The sequence below is a fragment of the Lithobates pipiens genome, unplaced genomic scaffold (genome assembly GCF_037356315.1).
Source record: "Lithobates pipiens isolate NorthernLeopardFrog02 unplaced genomic scaffold, aLitPip1_a1.2 Scaffold_25, whole genome shotgun sequence".
Taxonomy (NCBI): domain Eukaryota; kingdom Metazoa; phylum Chordata; class Amphibia; order Anura; family Ranidae; genus Lithobates; species Lithobates pipiens.
This window is the reverse complement of record NW_027507787.1, coordinates 242,251,670-242,263,924: the sequence shown is the minus strand read 5'-3', so window position 1 is coordinate 242,263,924 and position 12,255 is coordinate 242,251,670. Positions and strand designations below refer to the sequence as shown.

General features: G+C 45.7%; 1 protein-coding gene across 3 annotated transcripts in view; it reads right to left on the bottom strand.

Moving 5' to 3' along the window:
• The window catches only part of CRTAC1 (cartilage acidic protein 1), a 1,115,778-nt gene that overhangs the window by 423,892 nt on the left and 679,631 nt on the right, over positions 1–12,255 (bottom strand). For all 3 annotated transcript variants that reach the window (XM_077455715.1, XM_077455716.1, XM_077455717.1), the window contains exon 4: positions 7,115–7,251. In XM_077455715.1, coding sequence (XP_077311841.1) covers positions 7,115–7,251 — 137 coding nt within the window. The remainder of the gene's footprint in view (positions 1–7,114; positions 7,252–12,255) is intronic.

Sequence of the window (12,255 nt, the reverse complement as noted above, 5' to 3'; positions counted from 1 at the left end):
TTAAAAATGGCCCTGAGTCTTATATATATATACAGTGCCTTGCGAAAGTATTCGGCCCCCTTGAACTTTTCAACCTTTTGCCACATTTCAGGCTTCAAACATAAAGATATAAAATTTTTATTTTTTGTGAAGAATCACCAACAAGTGGGACACAATTGTGAAGTGGAACGAAATCTATTGGATTTTTGAAACTTTTTTAACTAATAAAAAAATGAAAAGTGGGGCGTGCAAAATGATTCGGCCCCCTTGCGTTAATACTTTGTAGAGCCACCTTTTGCTGCGATTACAGCTGCAAGTCGCTTGGGGTATGTCTCTATCAGTTTTGCACATCGAGAGACTGAAATTCTTGCCCATTCTTCCCTGCAAAACAGCTGGAGCTCAGTGAGGTTGGATGGAGAGCGTTTGTGAACAGCAGTTTTCAGCTCTTTCCACAGATTCTCGATTGGATTCAGGTCTGGACTTTGACTTGGCCATTCTTACACCTGGATACGTTTATTTGTGAACCATTCCTTTGTAGATTTTGCTGTATGTTTGGGATCATTGTCTTGTTGGAAGATAAATCTCCATCCCAGTTTCAGGTCTTTTGCAGACTCCAACAGGTTTTCATCCAGAATGGTCCTGTATTTGGCTGCATCCATCTTCCCCTCAATTTTAACCATCTTCCCTGTCCCTGCTGAAGAAAAGCAGGCCCAAACCATGATGCTGCCACCACCATGTGTGACAGTGGGGATGGTGTGTTGAGGGTGATGAGCTGTGTTGCTTTTACGCCAAACATATTGTTTTGCATTGTGGGCAAAAAGTTGGATTTTGGTTTCATCTGACCAGAGCACCTTCTTCCACATGTTTGGTGTGTCTCCCAGGTGGCTTGTGGCAAACTTTAGACGAGACTTTTTATGGATATCTTTGAGAAATGGCTTTCTTCTTGCCACTCTTCCATAAAGGCCAGATTTGTGCAGTGTACGACTGATTGTTGTCCTATGGACAGACTCTCCCACCTCAGCTGTAGTTCTCTGCAGTTCATCCAGAGTGATCATGGGCCTCTTGGCTGCATCTCTGATCAGTCTTCTCCTTGTCTGAGCTGAAAGTTTAGAGGGACGGCCAGGTCTTGGTAGATTTGCAGTGGTCTGATACTCCTTCCATTTCAAAATGATTGCTTGCACAGTGCTCCTTGGGATGTTTAAAGCTTGGGAAATCTTTTTGTATCCAAATCCGGCTTTAAACTTCTCCACAACAGTATTACGGACCTGCCTGGTGTGTTCCATGGTCTTCATGATGCTCTCTGCGCTTTCAACAGAACCCTGAGACTATCACAGAGCAGGTGCATTTATACAGAGACTTGATTACACACAGGTGGATTCTATTTATCACCATCAGTCATTTAGGACAACATTGGATCATTCAGAGATCTTCGCTGAACTTCTGGAGTGAGTTTGCTGCACTGAAAGTAAAGGGGGCCGAATAATTTTGCACGCACCACTTTTCAGTTTTTTTATTTGCTAAAAAAGTTTAAAATATCTAATAGATTTCGTTCCACTTCACAATTGTGTCCCACTTGTTGGTGATTCTTCACAAAAAATTACAATTTTATATCTTTATGTTTGAAGCCTGAAATGTGGCAAAAGGTTGAAAAGTTCAAGGGGGCCGAATACTTTCGCAAGGCACTGTATATATATATATATATATATATATATATATATATTACTCTGCATCCAGTGTAGCCTATATCTACAGTGCAGTCCATGGTGTACTGTTTCGAATACACTTTAGGCGGTATACACAGTATCTAATACAGTGTGTACAGTTTCTACTATACTTCTGGTGGTGTGCAGAGTACACAATACAGTGCAGCCATAGTACAGTTGTTAATACAGTGCAGGCGGTGTACACAGTATCTAATACAGTGTGTACAGTTTCTACTACTTTTCTGGTGGTGTACACAGTATAAAATACAGTGCGGCCATAGTACAATTGCTAATACAGTGCAAGTGGTGTACACCGTATCTAAAAAAAAGTGTGTACAGTTACTACTACACTTCTGGTGGTGTACACAGTACACAATACAGTGCAGCCGTAGTACAGTTTCTACTTTTCTGGTGGTGTACACAGTACACAATACAGTGCAGCCGTAGTACAGTTTCTACTTTTCTGGTGGTGTACACAGTATCTAATACAGTGTGTACAGTTTCTACTAACTTTCTGGTGGTGTACACAATACAGTGCATCCATAGTACAGTTGATTATACAGTGCAGGCGGTGTACACATTATCTAATACAGTGTGTACAGTGTCTACTACACTTCTGGTTGTGTACGCAGTATAAAATACAGTACATCCATAGTACAGTTGCTAAAACATTGCAGGCGGGGTACACAGTATCCAATACAGTGTGTACAGTTTCTACTACACTTCTGGTGGTGTGCAGAGTACACAATACAGTGCAGCTGTAGTACAGTTGTTAATACAGTGCAGGCGGTGTACACAGTATCTAATACAGTGTATACAGTGTCTACTATACTTCTGGTGGTGTACACAGTATAAAATACAGTACATCCATAGTACAGTTGCTAATACAGTGCAGGCAGTGTACACAGTATCTAATACAGTGTGTACAGTTTCCACTACACTTCTGGTGGTGTACAAAGTACACAATACAGTGCAGCCATAGTACAGTTTCTACTACTTTTCTTTTAGGAGGAGGAGGCACAACTCCAACGAGGCAGGATGTTCTCTAGGGGGGAACTTAAGGGCAGCCACCCTATTGCATCACACCGCAGAGCTCCGCAGTTGCAGGGCGCTGCCGACTCCCCGCTGACTTTTTAAAGTTCCTTGGTGTGGGCCTTTTTCGACACTTTGCAGCAGATCACACCATTGCTGTTTGCAACCTACTGTATTTCTGAAGTGGATCAAGTGCGGCCAGAACAGCAGCCGCTTGGGCACCACATGCTTGACCAGACATATGACGACCTGTCATGTAGTCCGTTGGCAACAGCACTTGAAAGACCCATGGACTTCTCCTTGCTCCTCATCTGGAATCTCCAACCCCACTATACCTCCAGTCCTCTCAAAAACCTGCACTGAGAGGAATGAATGTATAGCAATAGGTGTCCCAAGTACTTTTAGCCAATCTGCTAGAAGTACACCACCATCTGATTTTATGTCTGATGTCTCTGCAAACTTATGCTGCATGGCCTCCCTGATTCTGCAAAGCCTGCAAAATGACCCTAGGATTTGTGGTATCAAGGAGAGGGATCATTACTGTCTGGCAACCCTTCTTGATCCACGTTACAAGGGTAAGGTTGCAGAACTCATCCTGCCTTCGCAGAGGGAGCAGAGGATGAAACATCTTCAGGAGGCCTTGAAGAAAATTTTGTGCAATGCATTTCCAGACCCTGGGAGGTTACAATTTCCTGGTGCTGGACAACGTGTTGCTGAGGCTTCGTTCAGTCAGAGGAAGAGAGGTGGAGTAGGTGGCCAGCTGACCGATGCCTTTAAAAATGTTTCAGTCCTCAGCGCCAAGGCCTCAGGAACAAGTTCTGATCGGTTCAAGCAACCATCGCCTGTGTCTGTATTACATGGTGCAGGAATATCTAGGGGCAAGAGCAGACTTGGAGACCTTTCCAAAAGAGCATCCACTGGGTTACTGGGTCTTGAGAATGGACCACCGGCCAGAACTTGCTCAATATGCAATTGAGCTACTGGCCTGACCTGCATCCAGCATTATTTCTGAATGCACATTCAGTGCTGCTGGAGGGTTTGTAACTCCATTGATCGGCTCACATTCATGAAAATGAATCAGTCTTGGATCAGCAGCTATCAAGCACTTGATGCTGATGTAACTGATTGAATTTTCTATGGATGTGGGATCCCCTGAAGACTGCCTATGCTGACTATCCTATTCCTCCTCAATCTTGATGATGCTAGCTTCCAACAATATTTTTGGTTTAGGGCACCACCACCACTACCCAAGGCCCAATTTTTTTGGTATATAATTAAATTTTTTATAATATTTCAACGCAGGGTCCATTCCTGCGCCCAACAAAAGTATCTGTGAGGGGTTACAGTGTTGTGGCACCACCTAAGGCCCAATTTTCTGCAGAGTATATAGGGCAGGCCGTATAGTATATATACTGCTGTTCAGAGTATATATAGTGCCCTTTTTTTATTTTTTGTGCGGGTTCCCCTTAATATCCATAGCAGACCCAAAGGACCTGGTAATGGAATGGGGGGGGGGGGGGTGACATGCCGTTTTTTTCCATGATTTTCATCTATATTGCCAGGACCCGACAATACATTACAGCCGCAAGCAGTTTAAATTACTTTTTTTCCTTTAGAAATTTAATTTTGCTATGGTACTGTTCTAAACACGGCAAAACTGCACTACATTACAGGCATACTCTAGACACTCCCCAGGCACGATATTTAAAGGAGCATTTCATTTTTAATTTTTCACTTTAAGCATTATTAAAATCGCTGCTCCGGAAAAATACTGACGTTTTTAAAACTTTTTTTTGCATTGATACATGTCCCCTGGGGCAGGACCCGGGTCCCCAAACCCTTTTTATGGCAATAACTTGCATATAAGCCTTTAAAAATAGCACATTTGATTTTTCATATCCGTGCCCCATGTCAGGTCACCTTGAGGCGAGGTGACAGATTCACACCGTAGGGATCAGGAGTGCACCGCAAGGTTGTGGACCCTAAGGCTGACTGCTGCAGACGGGAGACAGGTCCCACCGGGGTTAGAGCGTAAGATTCCCTGGGGTGCGGAGTCTAAGGCCACGTACACACGGGCGGACTGTTCGCCCAACTTAGTCCGCTGAACAGTGTTTCAGCGGACAATCCGCTCGTGTGTGGGCTTCAGCGGACTGTTTCAGCGGACAGTCTGACGAACAAAGTCTTACGGAATTTCCGTAAGACAGTCCGTCCAAACTTGGTTTCAGCGGACAGTCCGCTCGTGTGTAGGCTAGTTCGACAGACTAAGTTTGGCGCATGCTCAGAAAGGATTTACAAGGCGAAGGTTGCATTGCAGTGTATTGGACGTCGAATTTCTCGTCCCGTCGTACGTGCCATTCACGTCATCGCGCACGCTTTGAGCGGACTGTCTGCTCATCGTGTGTGGTTAAGTCCGTTCATGCAAATTTTGAACGGACTGTTTGTCGGATTGTCTGATGAACTAAGTTGGGCGAACAGTCCGCCCGTGTGTATGCGGCCTAAGAGCCAGCAGGTGTTCACCAGAGCCTCGAGTGGTGAGGATGGACTTGGCTGCAACTGGCTCCAGGTCACGACCCCCAGGGTCCCCCAGCTCGCACCCACAGTAGGCAACAGGAGAATAGGGATAGTGAGGGATAAAGCCAAGGTCGGGGCCACAAGCAGACAGGAATAGTCAGGGACACGCCAATAGGTCAGGATCACAGGCAAACAGGGATAGTCAAGGACACGCCAAAGTCGGTAACGGAACAACAGAAGAGCACATGGCAGGTAACAGGAAGCTAAACACACAAAGGAATACACAATGGTTGATCAGCAGGGTTGGCCTGCAGTGCACAGGTTAATATAGAGTTCTCTGATAGGAGCTAGGGTGGAGTCATGCCAGAGGATGGATTACAAAAGCAGTCAGGTGAGGGTCGACTGGTCTCTAGAGATGAACACATGGAAAACAGGTAAGCAGACAAACTCTATTGCATAACCATGACACCCCATAGACTTTAACGGTGTTCGCGTGCTCGAACAAATTGCCTGTTCGCAAGTTCTGCTGTGAACTGAAACGGGGGGGGGGGGGGTGTTTGGCTCATCCCTACTGTTTATGTTGGCTAATCCTCTTGGAAGTTCCTACATGATGGGATTAGTTTTGTGTCAACTCTACCTTGTTGTCTAACCTTTGTGTGATGTTCTGGACAATATTTGATCTTATTGTTTATGTGGTGACTGCCGTACTTTTGAAGTCTAAACAAGACCTGTATTTCTGTTCAATATACAGTCATTCCTTTGGTTTTACCTCAACATCTGGTCTGTGTATCGTGCTTGGGGTAAAAAATGCTGGTATTAGCTCTCAGTCTGCCGGAATGGGTTTGGAGAGCAGGAGGAACTGTTTTAGCGGAAGCCACCCTCCTGGTCCGTGACACTCACCCCTTCCGTTCCCATCCACCAGGTCCTTATCTACACCAAGTGGTTAATATAGCTCCGTAACTTTATATTATAACTGGTATAAACGCCCTTACTGTGTAGATTCAGGTATAGCATTTACAAGAATGTCCGTAATCATTCTACAAAAAGGTCATTTGCACTCCAAGCTAAGAACATGATGACTGGAGCTCGCCATAGCTCAGATAGTGCCGGGAGTTCTACAGTTCAAGAAGACTAATATGTCTTAGGGCTGTACCTTGTACTCAACGCGCCATTTATCCTTTCCGAGCGCAGAGAGGGTGGCAGTGTCTCCAAGATGCCAATTTAAAAAAAAGGTCACATCAGAACACAGTTCAAGTCACCACAGTTATAAACGACGCGTACAATTACCAGCAACCCAAACAAAGCGAGAAGAGATGGCTCTGCAGAAGGCTTTAATCCCGCTACATATCAATATTCTGTCTGCAATAGAAAGAAGACCCAAGCACCATTCCACCAAAATAAAATTGTTCCTTTTAAATGCAATTGCTCATTTGCGACAACAGAAGATTCCTTTCCTAGCCGCGTTGCTGTTCTTTCATTTTGTATGTACTTTCTGAATGTGCGACTTGATAAAGAACACCAGAAGAAGAACAAAGAAACACAAAAAGAAGAATGATGGAAGGTGGGGGGGAGGCCGTATATTCCATTTTGTCAGTTGCTTTTCCCTCAATGCGGGTTGTTTCTACTTCTGTTCATCTACTTTTTAAGGGAAAAAAATCTGACTTAAAATATAGTTACAAAGTAATCATTATACTTTTTTTTTTTTTTAACCCTCAGGTTGTTACATAAAGTATTGCAACGCAATGCGTCGAGGACACCTGACGCCAGAAGGAGTGGAATGATAAGTGAGGCTCGCTCTTATTTATGCATGGCGCCGGCTAAAAAAAAAGCCTCTCAATCTGCTCAGAGGACGCCATGAATGTTTTTTCACGTTCTCTGAAAGCTCTTACCTTTCTGTCAATACAAGCCACCGAGCGCCCAGCAAAGCGGTTTACGACCCCTCGCCGCATGTTGACATCGTCGCTAAGGATGTCTTCCCAGCGTCCATTTCGGAACTTGAACAGCTTATCTGAGTAGGTTGCCATACCTGCAGAGTAATAATAAAAAAAGCAAAAGCAAATCAGAACAGTTACACGATCTATACTCTCAATTTAAAAAAAATATTTGCCTCCATTGGCTACTTTTCATGGATAGTTTTAGTCCTAATTTTACCACCCTCTTGCCTTAGAGCCTTCTCCTAACTTTGCTACCTAAAACTGTCACACTTCCCATGCTCTTGTATATGGAAAAAAAAAATTCTCTGGTCCCTTTTCTCTTGCCGTTAGACATGTGCAAAAGGGAAAAATTTGTTTAGTTTAGTTTCGTTTTAATTCGTAAATTCATTAATTTCGTTTTATATTCGTTAACTTCCTTAAATTCGTTTTCGGATTTCGTTTAGTTTTCTACCGAATTCAAAAAATCAACCAAATTCGAAAATATTTCTACCGGATTTGAAAATGATTTCAACATGATCCAAAATTATTTCAACCGCATTCGAAAATATTTTGTGACCCGACTTTAGGGCCATGTATCTTGGGGTCACTTGGCACTACAACATATCCAAATTTGGATATGTTGTAGTGCTAGTACTATTGTGTTTGCATACCAAATTTGGGGTTTCTAGCTATAAGGGACCCCGAGATATGTGGCCCCAAAATCGGGTCGCAAAATGTCATTCTCTGCTGCAGAAAAGTACTTGACATATTGCCTATATCTATTGGACTATAATGCCGCGTACACACGACCGGACTTAGGTCCGACAGACTTTCGACGGAGTTCTGACAGAGTTCTGACGGACTTTCCGAATGAACGGACTTGGCCACACACAATCACACCAAAGTCCGACGGATTCGAACGTGATGACGTACGACCGGACTAGAATAAGGAAGTTCATAGCCAGTAGCCAATAGCTGCCCTCGCATCGGTTTTCGTCCGTCGGACTAGCACACACACGAGCGGATTTCTCGGTAGGAACTGGGTCCGGCGGAGTTCTGGCGGAAAAATTTGAAACATGTTCCATTTCTAAAGTCTGTCAGACTTTTGCAAATCAAAAGTCCGCTGCAGCCCACACACGATCGAATGGTCTGCCGGAATCATTCCGTCAGACTTTTGATGTTGAAAAGTCTGGTCGTGTGTACGCGGCATAAGATTTACTTTGAGCTGACCTTTTGGATACAAGCGCATATGACCTTCTGTTAGCTCAGAGGTCCACCGTGTCTGGTAAGAGTTTGGATTTGTTGGCGGAGGATTAGTCACCCAGAATATTCAGCGGATCCGAATTGTGTGTCTCCTCACGAGGTGTCCCTGCCTTCCATTGTTGAAGACTCAACTTGTTTTTATTATTTATGCTGTTCTACATGCACCTAGATGATATAATCAGTGTAATCCAGTAGAACAGTTCTGAGTACTCCTAGATCTGGTCCCCTGATGACATCAATGCCATCCAATAGAACAGTTCTAACTGCTCCTAGATCTGGTCCCTTAATGACACCATCAATGTAATCCAGTAGAACAGTTGTGACTTCTCCTACATTTGGTACCCCCATGACATCATTAATGTATCAGAAGCCGCAGTGGGTGGGGTTTGACTTTCAAACTCATGAATGGCAACTGTCAGGCTAGAAGAGAGGAGGGTGCCAAGGCACCATCAACATAATAGGTAATGTTCTGCTGCTTCTTATTAGGAATTACTTGCTGACGGTAAATGTTTTACTGATTGCTTTGTTACACAAAACTGTGTTAATGAGTTCCTGCTAGACAACCACCGTTCAGATTTTAAGTACAGGTCCATTGCAAGGGCTGATGATGAATGTCTTTGATGCCCAAAACTGCCATTAGAAAAGTTCAACATTTGGAGCATTATAAACTATAAAAGTAAAAAAAAGCTGGGACCCCCTGAGACATGAGGGGCCCCTTTACAGCATTCAAATCTAGACAATTCCTGAAGAGGGTTGCGGGTGATTAGGTGTGGGCTGGTGGGTCTCGGGAGCCAATGGCACGCTGCCCTGAATGGGACGTAACTATGTCTTTAAAGGGAAATATTTCTGTGTGATGAGCACATACCATCAGGGAGAAGCAATGACTACAGAAATATGGCAGCTGCCACTGATGACTTAGTTGGAGGAAGCTTCTTTGTTCCAGGGTAGTGAATAACTAGATTATGAGATCAAGATATGATATATTGGCAGAACCAGAGCTGAACCATGATATGCCTCTTCTACATGAACTCCTGCCAGTGGCGTAACTAGAACCTTCAGGGCCCCGATGCAAGAAACCATGAAGGGTCCCCCTGAACCCCAGCCAGGGCCTTTCCCTCCGAGTCCGGTGGTGGAACTCCAGGGCGTGGTCACAGGTATGACTTTTGTGAGCCCTGTAGTTCCACCACTGGTATCAGTAGTTTTTTTTATTTATTTTTTACATTTTTAGGTGCCCCATTGGGGGACTGTCCCTAGGCAGGATGGGGTCCCCGTCCCCAGAAGAGATGAGGTCCTTTTCTCCAGGGCAGATGAAGCTACTGCCCCCAGGGGAGAAGGGGTCCCTGTCCCCAGGAGAGATGGGGTCCCTGTCCTCACATGAGAAGGGGTCCTTGTCCCCAGGGGGAGATGGAGGGGGTATGTAATGGTGTGTGGGGGATGGGGTCCTCTCACTCACCATGACCAAGCTGTAGGCCGCGCACTCATCCATGTTGGCCTGGGCTCCATCCAGTGTGCTGGACGGGCGATCAGCATATCTCCCAAAAAGACCTTTCATCATCTGTGTATGACGGGGGAGGAGGGGGGCTGGCAGACAAGCCTGCAGTGTCCTCCGGGGAGCTCTCATAGGGCTGCACTGCATCTGTGTGCTTAAAGTTTGTTTACCCGGGAGAAGAATGCAGTGCAGTGTGGGCCTGACTCTGGGGGGGACGGGTCTCTGGCTGGGGAGAACAGACTTCGGACTGAGCGGCAATGCATGGAGCAGGAGAGGGGTACTCTGAGGAGCCGGCCGAGGACACAGGTCATGCGAGGAATGCACAAATAAAGAGCAGCCAGTGTGATAGTCGAGCATGGAGCTCTGCTAGTCACCCTCCACCTCCAGCCATCCGTGTGCATGGTGCACTGGATACCTTAGCTGCCTATGCTGCTGCCGGACATATGTAGAGGGGGCTGCATAAGGCCCCCTGCATCACAGGGCCCAGTTGCGGTCGCGACTGCTGCACCCCCTATAGTTACGCCCCTGACTCCTGCCCATGCACAGGAGTGATGTCCTCCAGGCCTTGACCAATCGAAATGGGTGAAGATCAAAGCCTGGAAGAAGACTTGGCTGAAGGTATCAGGGCAAGGGTTCTAGTGGACACCGCTTGAAGTGCAGTTGAGTAAAGTTCCACGTTTGTTTTCATAACAGACACAAATTCTGGAGCCCCGCACCACGTATATAGTCCATTTACTCGGTCCACTATCCTGCCAGCCAGAGCCTCACTAGACCTACATATAACTAAAATGTATAATCCCACAACTCCAACCATAATTGTTCTAAGGTTTTTTTTTTTTTCTTCCTTTTATTAACAAAGGATCAATACATTCATGTTGCTTTATTGATCTCTAAGAAGAAAGGTTTTGTCCTGCGTGCTCTGAAATAGTGGCTTGTCAATGTCCCCCCGAGCATACAAGTTGGATAACACAGAGATTTCTGTTAAAACAAAATAAAACATGTTCTATGGCTGGCAGCTGCTGTACGACATTTGTAACTCAACTATGGCGGCGTGGTTTATAATCGACCTTCCTTCCCTGCTCACCCTATATGGTGTCTTACACAAAACTGACTTCCTCCTGCCAAGTCCTTCATGTGAGTTTGCAGAAGTAAAAAATGAGAGGACCCGTGAATGACTGCGCATGGCTCATATATATCCCTTTTTGCAAACTCTCATGGACCCACATAGTGACTTACAGTATGAAATGCTGAATCTACATTACTCAATAAGCTATGAAATGGAAATAATGATACAGTTTTCCACCAAAGAGGCCCAAAGTAACCTGCAGACATGAGAGAATGATAACTGGGTGGGACTGACTGAATAAGGCAACAGTCTTGGGTCAATAGTAGCAAGCAGAAGCTCACTGGTCTACATCCTACTCTGATCACTAATGTTCTTCCCCAAGATAATTGGTACTAGCAAAATTCTGTCTGCACCACTCTTCTCTCCATCTTCTCTCTGCACCACTCTCCTGCTCCGCCTTCTGTCTGCACCACTCTCCTGCTCCGGCTTCTGTCTGTCCCACTATTCTGCTCTGTCTTTTGTCTACACTACTCTCCTGCTCCGGCTTCTGTCTGCACCACTATTCTGCTCCGCCTTCTGTCTGCACCACTCTCCTGCTCTGTCTTCAGTCTGCACCACTCTCCTGCTCCGTCTTCTGTCTGCACCACTCTCCTGCTCTGTCTTCAGTCTGCACCACTCTCCTGCTCCGTCTTCTGTCTGCACCACTCTCCTGCTCTGTCTTCAGTCTGCACCACTCTCCTGCTCCGTCTTCTGTCTGCAACACTCTCCTGCTCCGGCTTCTGTCTGCACCACTCTCCTGCTCTGTCTTATGTCTGCACCACTATTCTGCTCCGCCTTCTGTCTGCACCATTCTCCTGCTCCGTCTCCTGTCTGCACCACTCTCCTGCTCCGTCTTCTGTCTGCACCACTCTCCTGCTCTGTCTTTTGTCTGCACTACTCTCCTGCTTCGTCTTCTGTCTGCACCACTCTCCTGCTCCGGCTTCTGTCTGCACCACTATTCTGCTCTGTCTTTTGTCTACACCACTCTCCTGCTCCGGCTTCTGGCTGCACCACTATTCTGCTCCGCCTTCTGTCTGCACCACTCTCCTGCTCTGTCTTCAGTCTGCACCACTCTCCTGCTCCGTCTTCTGTCTGCACCACTCTCCTGCTCCAGCTTCTGTGTCATGGTTATGCAATAGAGTTGGTCTGCTTACCTGTTTCCATGTGTTCATCTCTATAGACCAGCCGACCCTCACCTGACTGCTTTTGTAATCCATCCTCTGGCATGACTCCACCCTAGCTTCTATCAGAGAACTCTAT